The sequence below is a fragment of the Pocillopora damicornis genome, chromosome 4 (assembly GCF_964200805.1).
Source record: "Pocillopora damicornis chromosome 4, jaPocDami1.2, whole genome shotgun sequence".
In the NCBI taxonomy this organism is placed as follows: Eukaryota; Metazoa; Cnidaria; class Anthozoa; order Scleractinia; family Pocilloporidae; genus Pocillopora; species Pocillopora damicornis.
Window position 1 is genome coordinate 3,452,853 of NC_142673.1, and position 21,960 is coordinate 3,474,812.

Below are 21,960 nucleotides of genomic sequence, written 5' to 3' on the forward strand. Positions count from 1 at the left end.
AAGTGTGCGTCATTTATTAATACAGAGCTTCAATTTGGTAGAAGATCGGGCTTAGCATCGAGTTCTCTGTGGCTCGATGATTGAGCCTCGAACCGTGAATTATGGCGGTCCGAGGTTCGTATCCCTGTTTATTTCTGAACACTCGAGACTAAAAAGAAAGACATCTTTCTTAAACTATAACTTTTGTTACACCCAAACAAAAATCCCTTGAAACGTCTCTTATTAACCCATGCGAAAATATCTGAGGGCAAAACGAGAGTTAAAGTTCAGTAACCGTATCACTTAACCACACAAATAAAAGAAAGAGAAGAGACAAGATTCTATTGCGTCATAACACGACAACGTAAAAGCAAAAACACGTACATTATTTCAATTTTACCTCAGTTTCAGTGACTTTAGAATCCGTAGACACCGCTCTATCAGCCCCTTTCTTCGTGTTCGCAGAAACATCTTCAAAGACAAAGTCCTCTCCCATAACATCCTGGATGAGCAACCGAGCAGTTCGTATCCAACCTTCACATTCCACACTCAGCCGCTTAAGATCTTTAAAGTCCATATCTGCGTGTTCATCACCTTGATCGCACTTTTCCTGTAAAACATAATATGGTTACCTCAAGCAAAGTGTGAAGAAATCGGAGACGAGAAGGTGGTAAAAAAAAGTAAATAATAAAATTGAGCAGAACAATAGCTCTGAATGTGCGTTTTAAACTCTGAACGTTTTCAAGAGGAGAAGGGAAACCTTACAAAGTACAACTAAAGCCTTCAACTTAGAGCCGGTGTAACATTTCTGTGCAATTAAACATCAAGCTCTATTTACTTCTCAGTCATTATTAATGAGGACCTTACCGCGAAATTGGCTCAGCTGACAAGGTGGTTACTTTTGGAGGCGCGTATTACGGAACGAGCATCATGCATTTGCTCGCATTTTCCTTACCTGCATCAAATCTATTACCAGATCAGAGCAGCATTTTGCCAAAAGACCAGAAAACTTTCTCAGTTCTTCAAACAGCCTCTGCGCCCGACTGCATATTTCCTCAGGAATGGCTTGAAGCAGGATTTCTCCACCTCCTAGAGAGGCATCCACCTCTTGATCATCTGTCTCTTTGTTAATCTCTTCCAGTTCTTTGTCCTCCATGTCTGGAGTCAGGCGAAGGAGAACTGTGATCATCCAGCGAATCATAGCGCTGTGAAGTTGTGTAACCTAGTAACAACGATCACCAAAAAACAAATTAGAGCACTTCTTGATTAGGTGTCATAAAACTAGAACTTAAACGAATGGAACAAGTTAAGCATGGTAACAACGTACACGGAAATTGCCTCAAGGACCGGAAAAAGAGAGTGACGAAGTCAGAGGTGAAATAACTTTACTTAAAGGATGCTCTCTTTTTCTGAAAGTTCTGAAAGTTCTGAAAGCTCTGAAAGTTCTGAAAGTTCTGAAAGTTCTGAAAGTTCTGAAAGTTCTGAAAGTTCTGAAAGTTCTGAAAGTTCTGAAAGTTCTGAAAGTTCTGAAAGTTCTGAAAGTTCTGAAAGTTCTGAAAGTTCTGAAAGTTCTGAAAGTTCTGAAAGTTCTGAAAGTTCTGAAAGTTCTGAAAGTTCTGAAAGTTCTGAAAGTTCTGAAAGTTCTGAAAGTTCACGTAACTGTAGAAGACATGGAAAGCAGCCTTGCCTGTACACGAAAATCACTTTTCTCAAAATCTCAACACCAAACTTAACAAGCCCACAAGTTAACTTAAACATATTCTGTTTAAAAACACCGTGCAACATAGAAGAAAAATGATATTTTTTTCAACCTACTCTTTCAACAACTTTGGCATCCTCGTTGTCAATCCCATTTGTTGTCGCTGACAGCCATTTAACAGTTTTTTTAAAAACTTCTTCCACGTTCACTGGATTTTCCTCCTCTCCGCTCAACCGAGCACCTTCCTTCTGCGTTGAGCCAATCAGAGCAAGCGTTTCAGTGAGGTGATCAGCCCATTCTTCGCGTACCTGATCCGAAAGTCGTATCCAGTCCGCGTCGAGCAGCATGTCACCTCCATTTAGGACAGTATTAAGTTTGTTTCCCCTTAGGATAAAAAAATATTTTAATGGTTGGACAAAGGTTAATGTTACGTAACGGATGGAGTTAAAATAGCTGATACAAGCAAACGAAATTATCACATTAAGGAGCACATTGCTCTTTTTCAGTCTGCCCCTGGACATGTTTTCAAAACTTTATTTGAAGATCATCTAATTATTTTAATGACTATTCAAAGAATCTGACGCATGAAACAGAAAGACTCCAACACCGAAAAAGGCGAGTGATTAAGTCGCCGTTAGTGTAAGTTTTGCATCTTTAGGGTTACAATGGTTGGTTGACAAGTTCAAGCGAGTTTTGTGGCTTGATCACCGAGCGGAAGATAGTGTTGAGAAGTTAGGGGGAAACTTGCTTAAGAAAACTCGCTGAGCAAATGTGTGAGCCTCTCGCTGATAAAACAGCTTCAAGTCTTATATATCTAAAACACTTAACACAATGAGAATTATAGTAAGCGACATCACATTCGAGAACAGATTAACGAGGACAATAACAATATTATTCTTAATTTAAATAACACAACAGCAGTCCATATTTCTTATACAAAAAATTTGTTTTAAGACACGCATGTCTTTTAAAGTACAAGTCACGTCAATGAATCAACACACCTCCACTTACATAGACAGACAAAATCTGCTCACCATGTTTCGATTGGATTCACCAGATCAATAATCCCTTTAGCCACTCCGTTTTCTCCGATAATTCTTACGTGATACTGCTGATGTAAGCGATCTACTTCTTGGTTCAACTGGGACATCACTTCGTGTTGCAGCCATCTTGTTCCATCGTCAGCTTCGTGGCGGCTGAATACCTGAAAAACGTGGCAAAACTCGTTTACAAACTAGAAATTTCATATCAATGTGATCTTATTATCATTATATATGTGGCCTTCACCAAAACACTTTAGTGGCAAGAACAAGGTATAGGCAGGATTACTTTAGCAATGTGTTGTTTTTAAAGATGACGACCCTTCTCCTTTTGCAACTTGACGTTTAAAAAGAACGGTTCTCGGCGTCATTTGTAACCTTTGAGCAGACTTACACTAAACGCATGGGAAGTCTAGCACCTTGCGTGCAATTTGCACGCGTGTAATTGCGAATTATGGAATTCCGTTTTTCCTAGCAAAGGCAAGAATCGACTCTTTCGGTGTGGCCAAACCTGCTCAAAGGAAGAGCCCCCAACTTACGGTGTGGCCAAATCCGATCAATTGAAATTTAAGCTCCCCGACCTACGGTTCAACTTGCACAGGAGGGGAACATCTCTTTCAGTGTGGCTAAGCCCTATAAATAAAATACCTCACCTACCCCACCCCCTGTGTCATTATTTGTTTACCTTAAGCGCCACATCAGTCCATCCATCCACCTCCCTGTTCATCTGGTACAGTTCGTCTTCACGTGATAGGAGTGTCTCCCCTGTGAAATGCTCTGCCTCTTGGTTCAATGTCTCCTCCCATGATTTCAAATCCTCGGATAAATTCTTGATAAACTGCTCGTCAGGGGGACGCACACTGCCATTATCATAACTGAACGGAAACAGTATAAGTGTTTTCCTTATTAGAAACTCTATAATTTTGGTTAAGTCTTTTCTCCTACGAAGACCCCTACACACAAGGCGGCAACTCGCTTTGTAAACTCGCTTTTTAAACTGATTTGAATTTGTGTGATGTTCGCATTGAGACGAACCGCAAGACCCGTTTTTGAACAAGAACGAACATGGCGACTAGGGAAGAGACCTGTAGCTAAGATTTGCCTCATTGTAAGTCCCAGCGATAAAGCTTAAGTATCTCATCTCAACAAACAACTTAAATGATTCATGTTGGAATACTTTTTCTCCTAAGGGAAGAGGTTTTCCCAATAACTGCATGCCTTACTAACAATTTATCTGTTAAATTTATGACAATGTTTTCAACACTTCAGACAACACAGACAATGATGTATCCTTCCATTGGTAACATTACTCCTGCCAAGACAAGAATGGTATAACGTTCTCACTTACTTGACAATTTTGAGAAACTCCTTCTTCCATCTATGAAGTTGACCTATCAGTCTTTCAAGCTATATTAGACCAAACAAATTACAAATAAATAACAAGTCTACAACTCTTACAACTACCAAGATATTCGGATGATAACCGCCTTTCACAACCCGCTATGGTACTTTTCACGCATGACAAAATTTTTAAAGGGCGTAGTCGATGACCGTCACACTCCAAACAAAACAATGTGTATCCAAATAAAGTTTGTTTTAAATCCTTGCACCAACATAGCGTAAGGTTAAAATACACATACTTGTAGACCTACCAGGCTCCCTGCACACATAGCCAGTTCAATAAGAATATAAACTTCGTGCTCTAAACTAAAAAAACAAATTAAACACCAAACAAATTCCAGCAAACTGACCCTGATTTTCATTTCTTCTTCAGAGGAAACGAGTTTTTTGTTAAACTTATCGGAGAGCTCTTTCCACTTCTGAACATGATGAGTCAAGGTCTCCAGCTGAAATACAAAGCAAGAGAAAGTTATCGGCATTTTTAACTTTCAAGACCAAAAAATAAACAGGGAAAGTGGTACATTTCAGGAAGAAAACTACAAACTACAGAACAGAGACTTCAAAATTTTAGCCATGCCAGAAAACTAAAAGCCGTGAACTAGTCAAGAAGAACGATTAAATTTGTAAAAACTCTGAGGAGAACAAAAAATAGGTCATATTAGAGAGAAAGAAAAAAAGGGTTCTGCAAACCTGTATACTGTCCTTTTCACTCAAGAATATTGCAAAGTGTCGGCTCAACTTGGCCCAGGCTTTTTCACAAAGGTGTAATTTCTTAGCAGTGTTTAACGAATGTTTGTCTGTGACCTTTAGGGAAAGGGTATAGGCTGCACTGCTCCACAAATCACGTTCTTCAGTTAATTTGCCTGTGCAAGGGAAAAAAGGTACTACCATTATTATGAAAAGGTTCCAAGCAAACGTTTAAACATTTACCAGGGAAGGCAGGAAGTAGCTGTGAGCAAAACAATCTTTACCCTTTTCTAAAAAAGTGTTCGTAACAAGTGCGTGCAAAATACAAAATCATTGCTAAAATAGCGTTAAGAGTACTCACCAACGAGGTCCTCAAGTCTCTTTCTTTGTAGCTCGTACAAGTCGTGGTATTCTGAAATCAAGCTAAAAGGCGTGACAAAAAACGGATTAATATTAGCAATTGAATGGATTTCTGGATCCTCACATGGAAAACGGTTTGTTTAAAGATTGCAACAACCAAGATTTCTTTAACTGTATGACCACTGAAACTTACCTAGCGTTCTTATCGGATTCTTCCAGTGCCTCGTGCAGCTAAAATAGAATGCAAACGAGACACGCGTTAATAACCAAGGTCGACAGCATCGGCTCCTTTTTTTTCGAAATTACAAACGAAGTTTTCCGATTTTCATGCTCAAAATGATACAAAAAGAATTTTTAAATTCATTTACCTCTTCTTGGGCATGTTTGGCCTGTTGGGTAACTTCTCGATCATGAGCCTTGACTGAAGCAAGTTCACTGACAATAAGGACAAAAATGACAAATGATCACTAAGTCTTCTCTGAGTTCTCTCGATGCTGCCAAATCAGTAATTGCATGGTAGAGCGCTTTTTCGATTGAGCGTCTTAAACCCAAAACCAAAGTAGCCACAGTAACCAAAAGAAAGGAAATTTACTTTAAGAGCCGATGAGAACTCAAAGTAAAACCATCCACAATTCCTAGAGCGTGGGTAAACGCAAGCGACCAAGTCGTGATCGGTGTTTAGTTTGGCATCTGATTGGTTGAGAGAGTGGCATGAGTTTTCTAGACCAATCATAAAGCGAAGTAAAGCAAAAACAAAGCAATTCGGATCACTCTCGGAGCTTAATTGAAAATTGCTCCATCTGAAAGTTTTCGGCAGTATACTTTACATACCTGGTTAGAGAACTTATAGATGCTTTAAATCGCACAAGTTCTTCCGTTAGTCTCCTGTACCGGAAAAATAATTGCATACGAAAAATTAAATACAATAAGAGAATCAGAAATGTTTGATGTGTCAGGAATGCAAGTCACCAGATATTTTATTCTGATGTCAGCCATTACATTTTGTTAACAACACCTTTTAGCATAAAGAGAAGACTTACCCTATATAGGGTACAGTTAGGTAAGTTTTGCACATACACGGAAGTGCAAAAAGATAACATATTGAAAAAGAGCTCCTGACCTGTTCAAGGCGCTTAGTTAGCAAAACGAAGCGTGAGGAGGTTTGGGTCGGGTCGCGTAATACGCCTAAACAGGACCTCCTTGGTTTTCGCCCTGTCGCTTCTAAAAATCCTGCCGTTTCCTATTTCGCTTGATTTTCCTAAAAGAACACCTGGAACAGGCTGGATAACTCCTTATAGGTTTGTGTGTAATGGTAAGACACAGGTAGAAGCTACTGACAGTTTTCCTACCTGTCTAAAGCTCTCTGAGCAATAACTTCCTGGTGAAGACTGCAATGAAAATAGACGATGCTGAATTTTTTTAACCTTTGAATCTTTACACCTAGATGCCAATATTTTACGTTGCATTTTCCGAAATCGAAATTCAAAATTATTTCATTAGTCTTAACTTTCATCTCCATTAAGGAATAAATGAAATCATAGTGTACGGAGGCGTGGTAAGGTACATTATGTAGTGTGGCAGATTTATGCTAACCGCTGGTTGTAAATAATTCTCTTGATGATAAGTGTACATTAAACTTAGGAACATGAACAGCTGCCGATGGATTAGTGTTTTCAGTCTTTTGTTACCTTTTCACTTGTCTGGGAATGCGATCTAACAGATCTGCATAGCGCTTTCTCAAGTTCGCTAACAGTTCTCCCCTCTCTGCACATTCAACTGTTACCTAAAAAATAGAAAAAAATATATTAATGGAATTTAGAGGTAGTCATTCTATGAGGTGGCTCTTCTTGTCCACTGTTTCCAAGTCGAACTGGCATTTGGAATGTAGGAGTGTGATCATTTAACTCAGAAAACTGTGAACACCACAAGGGGTTTCCGCTGTGTCAAGTGCAGTAGCCTCTTACTAATGGTAAACAGTTCCCTTTCTCCCAGCATGTATGATTTTCAACAAACTATACAAACTAGACAAAACGATAACTACTGTGAGATAAGTTTTAATCTAAGTTTTCCCTCATTTTTTTTTTTGCAATATTATCGGCCCAGAGTGCATTTTCAAGATTTAATCAAAGTAACCTTAGTGTGTGGATATAATAACTACAAGGTGGTAAGGTTTATTCATCACTTACTTGACGAATTATTTCATTAAATGCTACGTTGTATATGTTTTGCTCCTTTTTAACCAGCTCAAGAAGGTTGTGAATCTGAAAAGAATTGTTTTCCAGCATTTTTACCAAGGAGTCATATGTACATGTGGAAACAACTCTAACTTGTAAAACTTGCCAATCTTTTTGTCATTATGATAAATAAACTACTAGTCACCGTGGCTACTTTTACCTCATCTATAACAAGGTAAAATAATAAAAAGATGATAACTTTTGCCCTAATTAAGTAAACCTTCAACTATACACTTAGTGAGCTTATTCTAGCAGCACTGCAGTAATTATTAGTCTGCAACCATTAAACTCAGCAGCACATGACTGTTAGAGTGTAATATTGCACAAAATGTCTTTTTTCCTTTATTTTTATTCTTTCCTTTTTTTATCTTTTACTAAAATTTTAATGCTGAGGACAATTCTTATGACCTGAGTTTACGACAAGATGACCCAAAAAGAGTTTAGTTTAAAGCTCTGTCATTTGCCATTTGGTCATTTAATTAAAAACTTACTAGACTATAATAATGACCGAAAACAATGTCAGTATCAATCAAGGAAAATCGATACAAAGTGCATGAGAGTGACTTGTGCAATCAACTCTTGTACCTGAGTTGGGCCTGACAATTCTCTGCCCTCATCATCAACACCAGCACGTGCCAACATAGAATCCATAGCATGCTACAAAGAAAAAACAAATAAAAATGGTTAAACCCAATACATTCCCTAAGGCAAAATTGTCATTAACAGGCATGTGAATCAAGTGATTGTGTAGATACAGTGGCACTTTAAAAAGAGCAGAAATGATCTACAACAAACCTTTAGTTTAAGCACTTCTTGTCTCCCTGTTGGTTTCCTTCAAATCAAAAAGAATTGTTATGATAGGAAAATTTACTGTCTTTTTATCAATAATATAAACATTTCAAATCAATCAACACGAACAAGTAGATATAAATGAGAATCCTTCATGTTGACAGCCACCCAACTATCCAAAAAGTTTAGCTAAATGGTATTGCTCAAAGTCCATCCCTTATAAGGTATTTTTAATTTTTCTTTTTCGCTAGCTTGAAAAGGAAGTAGACCCAAGATGTATAATGGCAAAAAGGGCTTGGGTTTCTTCTTACTTACTACACAGCCAAGACAAGGTGACCAGAAGACACATTCTGTGTTATCTAAATCTTGTTCTTATCACCCCTTAAGTTTTTCCTAATAACATTCATACCAAGATGATAATACAAATTTTTACAAGAAAGAGCAAGGCATATTTAATCCAAATACCAGTAAGATGCAAATAAATGATGGCTAAAAAATTAACAAATTATATTTCAAAAAATTGATCAGAGTTCACTTACATTGAAGGGAAAACAGTAAGATGATCCTCATGGCCATGAACATATGTGGTATACTTACTGTAATAACAATAAATGTGACTTTTACATATCAAAAAAATAAACAATGGAGATTTGTATGAGTTACATCATGAATAAAGGTATGTACATGCACAACTGTAACCAATTATTTAGAGTTAATGAAAAAGGAATGAATGTTCATGATTACTTTGCCTATTAAATATAAAATGAACCAGATGTGTGTGTTACATTTGAATCATATGTAATGCTTTTTTGCACTTCTATTTACCCTTTAACTTTCAACATTTGACAGATAATCTACCCATCTAGCTGCCACTTGTTTTCTTCTGAATTTGTGAGCAAATAAGGTATTCTTCACTATTCTCCCACATGTTAGGTGGATAATGTATTACATGATATTAATAATGAGAAGAGAAGTTAACTTCAGTTGGCAAATGTTCTCTGTACATACTCTTCTTGAAACTCTAATCCCATGACACCAGGATTCTTGACTATATGATACTCTGAGGGAATGAGGCTGTTGGGAATTTGAGATCTCACTTCCTATTGAAAAAGAGCAGAAACATAATTTCAAGTTTACTGTAGAGTTCAACTTAACTCTAAATAATCAATAATCTTTGTTACTCTAGGTAATGTGCTGTCATGAAAATTCTCCAAAACTTTACCATTGCATCCTTCTCACTTTCTCTGCTTTTTTCAGCACGCTCTAAATACTTGTCTCCAGGGGACATCTTTATTCCATCAGGCCCTGACATAACCAGCTGTTTTCCAGCTGAGTCTAAGACTCTCTTATCTGGGACAGTTGCATCATATAGGAATGAAATATCCCTGAAAAATAATACAATCTTCTTTTCATAAAGGTGAAATACAAAAACACACATAACAATGTCTATATTCTAGACAACACTAAGTTGAAATTGATCTGCCTTCTTTGCTTGCAACAGTTCCTTAACACTAAGCAAAGAACTCTTAAATGGAAATGTTATGATTCAAATGAACTTCAGGTCTGAATGATGTTTAACTAATTTAATCTGTTTTTCCCACATCTCAGGTAAATTATCATCTTAATTCATCAACAAAGGATAACCATTATCAAAATCCACCAAATATTTTTGCTTGCATGTGATTGGTAAAACTGGAGAACATCAGGTGATATTCGAAGGATAATATGCATAGCAATTCCCATTTGGTGCACAGATATCTTAACCAGTACTTTATTTGTCTTTGGACTTTATTGGTTCCTCAATTTCTCACAGTTTTCCTCATGCATTGCTCTCAGAAACATGTTTGCAACTCAGAAGAAATTGTGTCTGCCAACAAATATCCATGCATATTGTCTTACTAAATGGTGACTTTGTTTATCTATTGAGCACCAAATGGAGGCAAGTTTTCCATGTCTGCTGTAATACATGTCATAAGTCTTTGTTTACCTCCCTGCTCCACAAACACAAGGTGGCTGTTCTGCAAGATGTTTGAGCTTTTCTCTTCCTCTGGGAAAATTCCAAACATTAGCTGGTCTTCTACGAGCAGGTGGAGTAATCTGGAAAGTTGACAGAAGGAAGTGATTACGCTAATATCAACAGTAATCAAAGGTTCAAAAATTGTACACATCCTGCAAAAAATTTAGAGATGCCCTAGCTCCAGCAGTTTATTTCAATGTAAATATAATTACACAAAAATAAGATGATGATGTCTATGTTGTAAATCTATCGGAAATGACATTATCCGTGCTTACCGGTGTATGGTACATGTAAGTAAGTAAACAAATACGTTCTGGTTCAATTTGATCAGTAATCAGTTCAAATTTGGTTGGCTTTCCATACAACATGTACATTACTAACTATTTGACAAAAATAATTAGAACTAATGCAAGAATAAAATTGAACTAAAACAAGTAAAATGTAGAGAAAACGTATTTGATCGAGTCGCATTTTTTACAATGATACATAAAACCACCCTATTCCTGTTATTCAAATATCTCTACCTCTAAAGGTTTCAGTTTTTTGTGTTTTGATGAAGGCCCTAACTGTTCTCGCGAAGGCGGAACAGGATGCTGCGTCAAACTGTTCAAAATATCCTCAGGTATAAAGTCATTCATTCCAGTTAAAAAAGTCTTATCTCGGTCCAAAATATCACTTCTTCCACTGGAATCCATTAGTTCACGTCTTATTTCATCAGTCTGTGGTTTTCCACCTTCAAGAATTGGCAAGACACATGGCGAACTAGGAGTCTTTGCAAGTTTGTTTTTCGCACGGGAAGACCGCGACGAATTTTCCCCGGGAGATACGTGCGGTGATTCACTCGGTTTTACTGCCGTTGAGACGCTCATCTTCGAAAAATAACCCTTTATGATACTTATGGCGCCATGAAAGGTATGCAATTGACGATTAGACGAGTTGAGAAATGAAAAACATTGAAATATTCCCAGGTTGAAACTCCAAAAAGTCATCCGCCATGTTGCATCCCAGTAAAAATCTCTCACGTTACCACTGGTTACTATATTGATAAACTTAAGCCCAGTACTTCTCTGCTGTCAATGGTGTTAGAGCTCAGTCTATCTCCTAGCTGTCCTGAGAGAATCGCACCAAAAAACAAAACAAAACAAATTATTAAAATTTTCTACCGTCACTTTCCTGAAAAACGACCCGCTCTTTTCTTGTATGCACACAAGAATCATCTGTTTCCCTTACTTTTATCACAATTTGAATGATTATCTGACAGAAGTTCTGATCAAGTCAGTAAACACAGTTCGCGCTTTCCTCCTTACTAACAAGTGTTCTCTTGATAAGACCTAATGGGGCAGCCTTCAGTTACACATACAAACACCCACATACACGTAGTTACTTCAAAAACACAATAAAACGAGTAAATGATAAACTTTGAAAAAAAAAAAAAAAAAAAGAAGCAAGTGTACCTCAAGTAAAATGACACTATAAAATTACCTAAAACACGTTTAATCATCAATGCGCTAGTCCTGTGCAGTGAACCCTTCCCAGTGTGTTTTTTGTTTTCGGTTTGTTTTATCCCGTTCTTATTTATTCACTCATTATTATCTCTCGAAGGGTGCGTAGAGAGAGGGCACGGAGGCAGACAACGCTTATCGATACTAACGTAGACAGACAAATGTTACAGATTATTATTTAGTTCAAGATCGCTCACGCCATAGAACTGATGGAAGCAAAATGAATTACATCAAATATACCGTCTATTAAGTGTCAACCAAATTCAAAACCGAAAAAGTACTTGTAATTCATGTTTTGATCGCACACCTGCCTCTCTTTCCATCCACTCAAATTTCTTTCAAAATTAAACCGGATACGAGACCTTCGTTGTGACGTCAACTAGAAAAGAGTACGTGGCAAAACCCCGTGGCGTATTATGGTCTACAGTCTTCTGCGCGGACATCCTTACCGCCATTTCTTATGCTGTCTCTTCATTCTAAACAAGATGTCTAAGCCTTCCCAAGCGGGATCGTCGCCTTACAGCGAGTACATAAGCAAGGCAGAAGATATTGCCGATCAGATCCTTCGAAACAGCAAACACGTGCTTCCTCATGTCGCGCGATTCTGTTTGATTTCGACTTTCTTCGAAGATGGCTTTCGTATGTGGTTCCAGTGGGATGAACAGCGTGACTACATGGATCAAACGTGGCATTGTGGAACAGTCGTCGGAACCTTGTTCGTTCTCTTCAATTTAGTCGCCCAGTTAGCGGGTTGTGTAATGGTGTTATCCCGACAAAAAGTGGAAATCGCCGTGGGAATGTTATCTTCTGTTATTGTAGTCCAAGTAAGTGTTGCTTCTGTCGTGTATACCTTTTTTATTTATTTTTTCCCCCTCAAACTCCTCTATACGTCTCCAGAAGATCACTCAACAAAGAGTGATTTCTATGTATGGTGAATCTGTCTTTATAATAGCTATTTTAAATACTTATTTCTTATTTAAGTCTCTGCAATATCGGGTTACATCGACTCGAAGAGGAAACTAATTGTAAGGAATTATATCTCTTTCATTTTCCTCTGTCGAGTGCCTTTGAGAGATCAAACTGTATAATCAATAATTTACGGTAATTTAATGCAAACCTAGAATTAAGTTCTTTTTGCGCTCCAACCCAAAATTATTAATTGCTCATTTCTTTTTCTTTTTCTCTTTTTCTTTTACAGACTCTCGCATACAGTATCTTGTGGGATTTCAAATTTTTGCTCAGGTAGGATAATGTTACTATTTGTTCTCTCTCTGGCAATTAGTGGAAAGATGCTCCTATTGTTTAACCATTAAGCTTCTTGCATAAGTTTGTTTCCTCTGATTCACTATTTATGTGTTAAAACAGATAAAAATGATTTTAAAAGGAATATTTTTCATTGACTGGCTCCAAGGCCTTTCACGCCTAGGATTGACCAAAAAATGTCTCCTTGCAAAATCAATTAATTTTCAAACAAAAGTTGATAAGAAAGAAAAAAAGTAACAGTTTGGGGATATATGATTAAAGGGGGTAAGGTTCCAAAGAAACTGTGGTGCTGCATCAGTTGTAAAGTGTAACAGGGTAATCAAGTATTATTAGCTGAGTTGATAACGTAAATTGGCCACAGTAAAGAGTTTTACGTCATCAAATCAGTTGATAATACTTAATTACCCTGTTATTTGGGGATATAGTTTTGTTATTTCCCAAATTCTGCACTTTTTAGTGTAATAAATGTATAATAGACAGTGCAAAGAATTGCCATAACCTTAGAAGTGAAGGGATTATCCCATTTGCTGACAAAAGTGACTAGCGTGCAGCTGTTCATCTCAATATCAAGGCAATAACAGGAAGAAAGGTGATAGAAATTGACAAACTTATCAGCTTGACAGAGTTGTCCTCTGCTGACACTAATTTTGTATCTTGGATACAAAAAGTTATCGCAATGTTTTGACATCTCCATTTTTATTTTCTCTCTTTCTTTAGAAACCTTGCTCTTGCCGGTGCCTTGTTACTTCTCTTGGCTGAATCTCGGTCTGAGCAGAAGAGTCTGTTTGCCGGAGTGCCGACCATGGGAGGGAACACCCCTAAAACATACCTTCAACTAACTGGTCGCGTTCTTCTTGGTTTCATGTTTGCAACCCTGATCAAGTTAAGATTTTCTTTCGTCTACATCTTGCAAGACGTACTAGGTACAATTCTGATGGTCCTCGTGGCTGTAGGGTACAAGACCAAACTTGCGTCATTGGTGTTAGTGCTTCTTTTGGCCATAATCAATGTTTATCTGAATCCTTGGTGGATGTACCACTCCCAGTCACCATTGAGAGATTTCTTAAAGTACGACTTCTTCCAGACCACTTCAGTTATTGGTGGTTTGCTCCTAGTTGTTGCCCTTGGCCCTGGCGGAGTTAGTGTTGATGATTATAAGAAGAAATGGTAAATACATCAAAGGACATTAAAGTATACAATTTTTTTTCCCTATCAATGCAAGTGAAGTCTAAAACTATCTGGATTACAAACTAAAGACGTAGCTTCTTTATCCTCCTTTATAAAGCCTTGCACTTCATTTGATACATGTTAGCCTTGAATCTGGCAGTATATCATTAGTTGATGTGCAAATCTTTCGCTAAATTTGAATTTTTTTTAAATTCTGTTCTACGTGTGTTAGAACTGTTGCAAGAAATTAGAATTGTAGCCATGTTAGAGCTGTATTGCCAAGGTTCCAATCTGCCTCTCAGCATACAATTTGTTGAGGCATATTGTAACATGTACTGTCATTTCCTTTTAATTTTAAAACTAGGAGATTTACGTACAGAAGTGTATTCTTAAGTTGTGTTTGGGTAATGATTGTCTGTCAGTCACAGCTCTCTGTTTACACTTCAGACCTAAATACAGAGTTATATTTTCCTTCTTCTGAGGTGTCTTTGATGAGTAAGTTAAATTATTGTTTTGCTTTGAAATCTATTAGTCATGGAGTTTGCAAGTTTGTCAACAGACAAGAGCTGAATTTTTTTCATACATATTTTTGTTGTTTCAGCACAGATAACATTTACTAACCCTGTGTGGTTTGTCAAAAGATTTGCCTTTACCCTTTAAATCCCAGAAGTGATTCACATGAAACTTCTTCCATTAATATTCATACGCTATCCAGCAAACAGGTATTAGAGTACTCAAATGTATCAGGTAGAAGGTTTTATCCAGATCTAACACCAAATTCTATTATTTTATTTACAAGGAAATGTGTAGTCGCCAGAGGGGAGAATTAACGATCTAATCTTAGGAGTTAAAGGGTTAAGGCTGAAGTGGTTATCTTGGTGGGATTTTTGATTAACTGTTTGCAGAAGTAACTTGTAGTTTATTATTTATTTTGCAACAAATCTATGAAACATGAATCAGTGGAATATTTTTCTAGCAGAATTACAAGTGATAATTTTGTAGTGGTAGACTCTCAAAATGAACACTCAACACACCCTAACAAAAGAGTTGTAGACTGTAAACATAAAAAGAGTGCTGGTTTTGAAAGTTACTCTGATTGAATCATGGTGTGATCTATTGGCAGACTAACAATTTAGGATTTTAAAAAAGTGCTGTGTAGTGTTGTGTGCTCCACAATAACATAGTGTGTCAGAGAGTTTTCAATGAGAACTAAAGTTAAATACTACAAGTGTTTGTCTACTTATTAATAAGAATGTCTCCGAAAGATAGGAAGGAATTTGTTGCTAGTTATGCTCGTATGAATACAGCTTCCAGTTTGCTTTCCAATTTTAAGAGTTAACTGTGATAATAGTCCATTAACCCATTAACTCTCATGAGTGACCAAGACAGTATTTCTCCTTACAGTAATAATACAATATCAAGCAGACAGATGATGAGAATAAAGAAAAATACAAATTTAGGAGCTGATCAGTTGATCCAATACTAAATTATCCTAACTAACATTATAAGAATTGTATGACTTACAGTAAGGAGAATTAGTAATGAAATCTTGGGAGAGAAAAGGTTATAATCAGTAGAGAGTTCAGTCAGATACAATCCATGGCTAGAGGAAATTCATTTTAGAACTCATCCTTCCTTGTTGAAGTTGTTTCTTTAAAATTCTTTATTAATTCAAAAGGTAGAAGTAGAAGATAACCTCTTTGAGATCTTGAATTGTTGAAGGATATATATTTTATTTTTTCATACTCTGTATTCTCTTAAAGAGAGAGAAATTTGCACTTTGTTTGCTATGAATAATTAAATATTAGGTCTTAAACTGCTTCATTGATGGAAAATTTAGCACCCATATTGATCAATTGTAATTATCACAGACTATAGAAATATCTTGTAGAACATCTCTTGCACTGGTCAGATCAATTTAATTCTCCTTCAAAACAATCAAGAAAGCTAACTCTGAAAGTTGTAAGGTTACTAATAAACATAATTTATAGTTTGATTATTTTTGCAATATCTGTTGTTTATTGTATTATGTAAAGGTATTCTAACAGTTGAAAGTAATTTCAGTTGCTGTAGAGAGCACAATTGACTACTCTAGAAGGAACATCACAATGAAAATGTCATTAAAATAGAAAAAACTTCCCATCATTTTCACTGGTCTGATTCATCTAGTTAGTAATCAGCAGTCAAAGAAATTTTGCAAGTGGCCCTGACAAAAAGTCCGGTAGTTTTATTTACTTTTTCTTTTCTTGTTTGTTTGTTTGTTTTTTTTTTTTAAAGATTCTGGAACAGCTAGACCTAGTACATGAATCAAGATAAATATTTCAACATTTTAAGTTTTTACATGAGATGAAAATAGTGAATTCTAAGTTGAAAGTTACACCTAAGAGAGCGAAAACTTACAAAATCTCACTGGCCACATGATGTCTCTTATTTTCTTGAAAAAACTCAAAGGAATTACAGTAACTGTATGAAATGATCCAAGCAGCAAATTTCTGCACTTTATGGAATTATTTGATCAGCAGGGATTTGCTAAAGCAAAGGCATAGAAAAAACCAGGAAAGATTTATTACTCGACGTTTCGGGGTCATCGTGACTCCATTATCAAGAGACTAGTTTAAAAACATGCAAATAAGGAAAGGTACAAGAATAGCATAAATTAGAATGAACGGCTTAAACAAACACCTTGGCGCGGATGGAATCCGTTTGCACGTTCAGTGTCGGCTTACGCATGCGAATATACAACATTTCATTAACAAGGCAATCAAATTTGCCGTTACATTTCGCGATGACGTTGAATTGCTCGATCAAGCGTTCAGGCATTTCACTATTGTGCTGGAGGTGGTAGGTGCTTGATCGAGCAATTCAACGTCATCGCGAAATGTAACGGCAAATTTGATTGCCTTGTTAATGAAATGTTGTATATTCGCATGCGTAAGCCGACACTGAACGTGCAAACGGATTCCATCCGCGCCAAGGTGTTTGTTTAAGCCGTTCATTCTAATTTATGCTATTCTTGTACCTTTCCTTATTTGCATGTTTTTAAACTAGTCTCTTGATAATGGAGTCACGATGACCCCGAAACGTCGAGTAATAAATCTTTCCTGGTTTTTTTTTTTATGGAATTATGTCTGTAAAAGTAGTCTGCTGATGAACACCTCACTGTATGTTTTCTTCTAGACTATAGGCAGGCCCCTCCTATTTGGGTGAAGTCCAAAAAGCAAGTTAAGAAAAAAAAGCTAATTTTTGGTGACTCCTACATGGACTTTGCCAAATAGTAAGGACAGCACTTAGTTTAAATCTTTTGCCATTAAGGTTAAAAGATAGCAAGTAAGCTTATCAAGTGAAAATCCTATTTGATCATTTTTAAATTTCTGCAATTAGAAGACTGAAATAACAAATTCACTCAGTGATGAGTAGAAGGAGGTCTAGACTAAAGTCTAAATACAACATATTTTTCCCTGGAGTTGGCTGTGGTACACAAAGCAGTGACATACAAGAAGCCTGCCATCTCATCATAATACATGCACTTGACATTGTATGGTGCTTCTCTAACTTCGAAAGCCTTTGATCCAATGATTTTCATGTTAAGTAAATCCAGTAATGACAGAGTGGATTCTGTTGCTGTGCAAAGATTTCTTCCAATAGTCAGGGAGAGTTCTGCTGGGTGTTTAGAAACAGCAACTTCTTTTAAGTTTCCCAAATTGATGACTGACAGTTTCTGATCAAATGCCACAAGTAAATTGCTGTTCAAGATGTGCATTTTGCTAACATTCTGAGGGGATTTGATATCATGCAGGCATATGAATTTCTTCAAGTCCCAATACTTGATTGGTCCATTTACTTCAGTGGAGAACAAATGCCGATTAGAAACAGCCAAGGCTGAAATGGGTGTACTGTGCCCCTCAAGGGTGTGGTGTAATTCAAATGTGACCCTGTCCCAAACCTTGATGGTACAATCAGTGGAACCAGAGAATATGTGCAAGTCATTCAATGCTAATGACTTGACTGACCCTTGATGACCAGTCAGAATGTGCAAGCACTTGCAGGATTTTGCATCCCAAATAAGGATATTCTTGTCAAATGATCCAGAAACCACATGGCGCCCAGCCACAGCTAGGCATAAGACGACCCCTGCATGGCCAACCAACTCTGACACAGAACCAGTTTCCAGATCTAAAGATTTGATGGCATTGCTAAGAAAAGCATCACTTTCGCCTGAGGCGGCAACTTGCGTCTGAGCGAAGAACATCTTGTTCTCCACGACTACCATACTAATGGGCGTACCAAAACCCTCTTTCAAAGTAGTGAGCTCCACACGACTACGTAACAGGATGAAGTCCGTCATGGGGTTCACCAGTCTTCCTTCGACATTGATATGCGAGCATTCACTCTCTAAATATTTACTACTGCTGGTTTGATCTGTGACAAAATGCCAGACACAACGGTTAACCTCCGAAATTTTACCCAGCATTTCCTGCCTTGCCTCGTTGCCTCCCCAACGCCATTTTGTACCCATTTTCTGTGAAATCTGAGCACAAGAAGCGTTCGCGACCATAGGAAGGGAGTTCAGGCGAGATACGTACTTCATACACAAAGAGGCAGCGACGTCAGGTTTCGCAACAAACTCGTGAATGGCAGACGCGATCATGATTTTAGTTGCCAAGATTTTGTCGTTCAACTCCTTCACCACGCCAAGGGCAACTTGAGCTGCATCTCTCGCTTTGTTGAACTCTTTTCTTGCTTCTCCTGGGTCATCGTTCAAGATTTCGTAAGCGTTCTCCATAAACGCTACCGCAGCTACAAGCTCTTTCCGTCTCAAGGCATCGAGTTCCTCATGAAGTTTGCGGAATTCGCTCAATAAGAGTTGCCTTAACTTCTCATCGGTTGGGTTTCCAGTTTCCAATCTAGCGATCGCTCGATTAGCGATCAGTCCCCATACTAATTTCAAGGAGATTCTTACCAAAGCTAATTCGGCCATTTGTTTTTAGTGCTGGTTAGCCACAATATACCTGTCTACGTGTTAAATTTGACAAGGCCTTTCGATCATCAAACCCAGATGAGACTGGAGACTAAAACACTTTGGCGGCGAGGTGGGGGGGGGGGGGGTGAGTAATGTATGATATTAGATGAGAACTTCTGATTTTAAAAAAAAACCAGAGAATTAAAGAAATACAAAGCAAGTTAAATTTAAAAAATCAAATAAAAAACACAAACATCTTCTTAATAGTTTGTGTCGAAGGGAAAAACTGTAAAATATAATCTCTCTCTCCAGTCTCCCCACTAAAGAACCACATCGTTTGACAGTGCGTTCAAATAGACTGGGCTTGAGGTGAGGAGAGTTCGTTTTGTGGAAGATGTAATGTTCGAACATCATGGCGAAGTTCTATGCGTTGGCAGCCGTTTTCCTCCTTCTGCGTTACACTGCAGTGGCAACTAGAGATAGCCAAGAGCAAATCAACCACGAGTGCAAACCTTTTCCTTATCCCTTCTTCGACGCTGTTCCATTTCTTCTCGATTTGATTCGTTGGTTCTTATGGTTCTTCCGCAGTTTGATGAACGCAGTTTATTTTGTACTCGATACTGTAGTTATCACTGCCTGCCAGATTATCTCCAACGTCTTTAGTGGTTTCAAACACGCTATCAAACTGGTGGAGTATCTCGGCTACTGCGTTCGAGTGATCTTGCAACTGAACTACAACTTTGTGTCTTCCATTTTCGCATGTCTTTCCAGGATCGCTCAGTACATCAAAGATACAGTTACTTATGTTATCGACGGGACAATCAACGTGGTATATTCTGCATTTCGCTTTCTATTGAACCTTATTCGCGGTATTGTGTCTATAATCCCTAATGGATTTAATCAAGCCTTTCACAGTGCATCCCTCGCGAAGAATGCCACTGGAGTGCTTCTTCACAGGTCTTACCTCGGATGGAAGTACATTTTAGGAACTCCTAGCACAGCCCTGACAACTATTGTTACAAGTATAAGGGCTGTACTTGAGTGTGCATTAGTATCAATCTGGAACACAGGTGTACTATTAGTTGATCTGTTATGGGCAATTACAAGATCAGTTTTCCGTGGAATCGAATTCGTTGGGAAAGCTGTGCATACTTGTTCAGTTTCTTGCTACCAAAACTTGATAAACTTTACGAAGCTGCTTCTCGATGGCATGCAGTCTTTGTTGATGGCAATAGGAAAGTGTTTTCTCTGGATGAGTAACACATTTGTGTGGTTTATAACTTTTATCTTTCAGCTCTTTGTGCAAGGATTATATAAAATCTGTTTTACTATTGTATGGCTAATTAATCAAGCTTTTTCACTCACATGTACTGTTTTTGATGTGATAAGTACTTGGTTTCTTCTTTGCCTCAGGAAGCTTTACAATCTCATGACTGCTACAGCACATTGCATTCCAGGTGGCAAGTGGACTCTCCTGAGTCTTGTTTCAACCACATTTTTACTTGCCTATTTATGGTCTGTGTTGAAAATAAATGTGTTTGCTAGGGCATTTAGACTTTTGGAGAACTATATTCAAGCTTTTTTAGCCTTTCTTACCACCCTACAGGGTCCTGACATTTCAAGATTAAAACAGATTTTCACAACTCAAGAGCAATCACACCATTTTTCTGCAGACGAAAAAGACAATGGACTTAGAGAAGAACTTGAAAGAGAACGTGACAAAAACCTTTGTGTTGTGTGCCAAACAGAGAATAAGAATATTGTCGTCATGCCATGCCGTCACATGTGTATGTGCAAGAGTTGCTGCACACAGCTTTTTCGTCATCAGAGATACGGCAGACAGACTTGTCCCTTGTGCCGTCACACTGTCACATCAACTCTAGAAATTTACTCCTAAGTGGTGGTATATTTGCACTTCTATCACGTGCATATACTTGTATCAAGTAAAGGACAACAATTATGATTCCTAGGATGAAATGTCTTCAGTATGAAGCAGGAATGACAGGAAACTTTACCCACGATAGGTTACCAGTGAATTGGTGCAATTACTAACATCTGGACAACATGAACTACTACATATTCTGTGGAACAGATATCTCTAAGAATTATTTTGGTTGTTTGAGAGGTCTACATAGTATTCCTCCATCAAGTGCAATAGTTGCACTGTTCCCACAAAATCAACAGCAATTAGAATAAGCCTACAGCAATTTTTTTTTCACTGTTTATAATGTTCAATATCTGAAACATTTTAAGGAATAGGCCATTTTACAGTTGTATACTTAGTTGCCAAGCCTTTGATTTGAAGTGAGGCTGAAGGTGACCTTGTTGTGATAGAGACCAGTATCCAATTAGCATGATAACAAAGTAATTTGCATTTGAAAAGCAGCAAGGTTTGTATCATAGCAAAGTCACCCTTAGCCTCATTCCTGTTCAAAGGCTTGGCAACCAAGCACACAACTGTAAAATGGACTATTAGAGCAAAGAAAGAACTAACCCTAAACTTGGACTGCAAAATATGGGAAGTATCTTTCTTGGAATGCCTTCTTTTTAAATCACACTTCTCAGTTCAAAGCTATGTGGAAAGAAAGAGATAGCAACAATATTAGAGATGTTCTGTTATTATTGTTTTAAGTAAGGTAGAGAAAACTTTGAATATTTCTTCAATAAGTTTTGCAGTTTGATTTAGACAGATTTGTCATTAGAAGGTGAAAGGCAGCAAATGTAAATTTGAGCCTAGAAAAAAATTACCTGAACCCTTTGCTGATAAAATATACAAAGCCTATGCCAAACTCTGGGTCATAAGAAATTAACAGGCAACCACTAGAAGGTCATTTTTCCCCTAACTTGTCTTTTTTCACTCAT

General features: G+C 37.5%; 4 protein-coding genes across 4 annotated transcripts in view; 2 read left to right on the plus strand and 2 right to left on the minus strand.

Moving 5' to 3' along the window:
- The window catches only part of LOC113679382 (axonemal dynein light chain domain-containing protein 1), a 14,796-nt gene extending 2,742 nt beyond the window's left edge, over window positions 1-12,054 (minus strand). The window contains exons 1-23 of the mRNA XM_089205475.1: window positions 11,689-12,054; window positions 10,731-11,316; window positions 10,177-10,286; window positions 9,412-9,574; window positions 9,198-9,289; window positions 8,729-8,785; window positions 8,196-8,232; window positions 7,986-8,057; window positions 7,353-7,427; window positions 6,855-6,949; window positions 6,516-6,554; window positions 5,998-6,051; window positions 5,535-5,601; window positions 5,360-5,397; window positions 5,168-5,229; window positions 4,810-4,982; window positions 4,470-4,565; window positions 4,067-4,125; window positions 3,404-3,593; window positions 2,713-2,882; window positions 1,795-2,062; window positions 935-1,201; window positions 380-589 (exon numbers count right to left, since the gene is read on the minus strand). Coding sequence (XP_089061601.1) covers window positions 380-589; window positions 935-1,201; window positions 1,795-2,062; window positions 2,713-2,882; window positions 3,404-3,593; window positions 4,067-4,125; window positions 4,470-4,565; window positions 4,810-4,982; window positions 5,168-5,229; window positions 5,360-5,397; window positions 5,535-5,601; window positions 5,998-6,051; window positions 6,516-6,554; window positions 6,855-6,949; window positions 7,353-7,427; window positions 7,986-8,057; window positions 8,196-8,232; window positions 8,729-8,785; window positions 9,198-9,289; window positions 9,412-9,574; window positions 10,177-10,286; window positions 10,731-11,195 — 2,859 coding nt within the window. The 5' untranslated portion in view covers window positions 11,196-11,316; window positions 11,689-12,054. The remainder of the gene's footprint in view (window positions 1-379; window positions 590-934; window positions 1,202-1,794; window positions 2,063-2,712; window positions 2,883-3,403; window positions 3,594-4,066; window positions 4,126-4,469; window positions 4,566-4,809; window positions 4,983-5,167; window positions 5,230-5,359; window positions 5,398-5,534; window positions 5,602-5,997; window positions 6,052-6,515; window positions 6,555-6,854; window positions 6,950-7,352; window positions 7,428-7,985; window positions 8,058-8,195; window positions 8,233-8,728; window positions 8,786-9,197; window positions 9,290-9,411; window positions 9,575-10,176; window positions 10,287-10,730; window positions 11,317-11,688) is intronic.
- Window positions 12,055-12,181: 127 nt separating this feature from the next.
- Window positions 12,182-16,283, plus strand: LOC113679380 (surfeit locus protein 4 homolog). Its single transcript, XM_027196332.2, has 3 exons — window positions 12,182-12,532; window positions 12,907-12,950; window positions 13,689-16,283. The coding sequence occupies exons 1-3, from the start codon at window positions 12,194-12,196 to the stop codon at window positions 14,140-14,142; spliced, it is 837 nt and encodes a 278-aa protein (XP_027052133.2). The 5' UTR covers window positions 12,182-12,193; the 3' UTR covers window positions 14,143-16,283.
- A 1,037-nt stretch (window positions 16,284-17,320) lies between these two features.
- LOC113679379 (uncharacterized) lies at window positions 17,321-19,180 on the minus strand. Its single transcript, XM_027196331.2, has one exon. It carries the CDS (start codon window positions 19,114-19,116, stop codon window positions 17,569-17,571), a length of 1,548 nt encoding a protein of 515 aa, XP_027052132.2. The 5' UTR covers window positions 19,117-19,180; the 3' UTR covers window positions 17,321-17,568.
- Window positions 19,181-19,454: 274 nt separating this feature from the next.
- Window positions 19,455-21,887, plus strand: LOC113679385 (uncharacterized). The gene has a single exon (XM_027196337.2). The coding sequence runs from the start codon at window positions 19,511-19,513 to the stop codon at window positions 20,993-20,995; it is 1,485 nt and encodes a 494-aa protein (XP_027052138.2). The 5' UTR covers window positions 19,455-19,510; the 3' UTR covers window positions 20,996-21,887.
- Window positions 21,888-21,960: the final 73 nt, after the last annotated feature.

What these genes read in the sequence shown, in the direction of transcription:
- LOC113679380 (XM_027196332.2), top strand. Translation starts at nt 12,194, where the DNA reads ATGTCTAAGCCTTCCCAAGCGGGATCGTCGCCTTACAGCGAGTACATA. An exon ending in CTTCTGTTATTGTAGTCCAA is followed by an intron (nt 12,533 to 12,906) that starts GTAAGTGTTGCT and finishes TTTCTTTTACAG; the next exon opens with ACTCTCGCATACAGTATCTT. An exon ending in GATTTCAAATTTTTGCTCAG is followed by an intron (nt 12,951 to 13,688) that starts GTAGGATAATGT and finishes CTCTTTCTTTAG; the next exon opens with AAACCTTGCTCTTGCCGGTG.
- LOC113679379 (XM_027196331.2), bottom strand. Translation starts at nt 19,116, where the DNA reads ATGGCCGAATTAGCTTTGGTAAGAATCTCCTTGAAATTAGTATGGGGA.
- LOC113679385 (XM_027196337.2), top strand. Translation starts at nt 19,511, where the DNA reads ATGGCGAAGTTCTATGCGTTGGCAGCCGTTTTCCTCCTTCTGCGTTAC.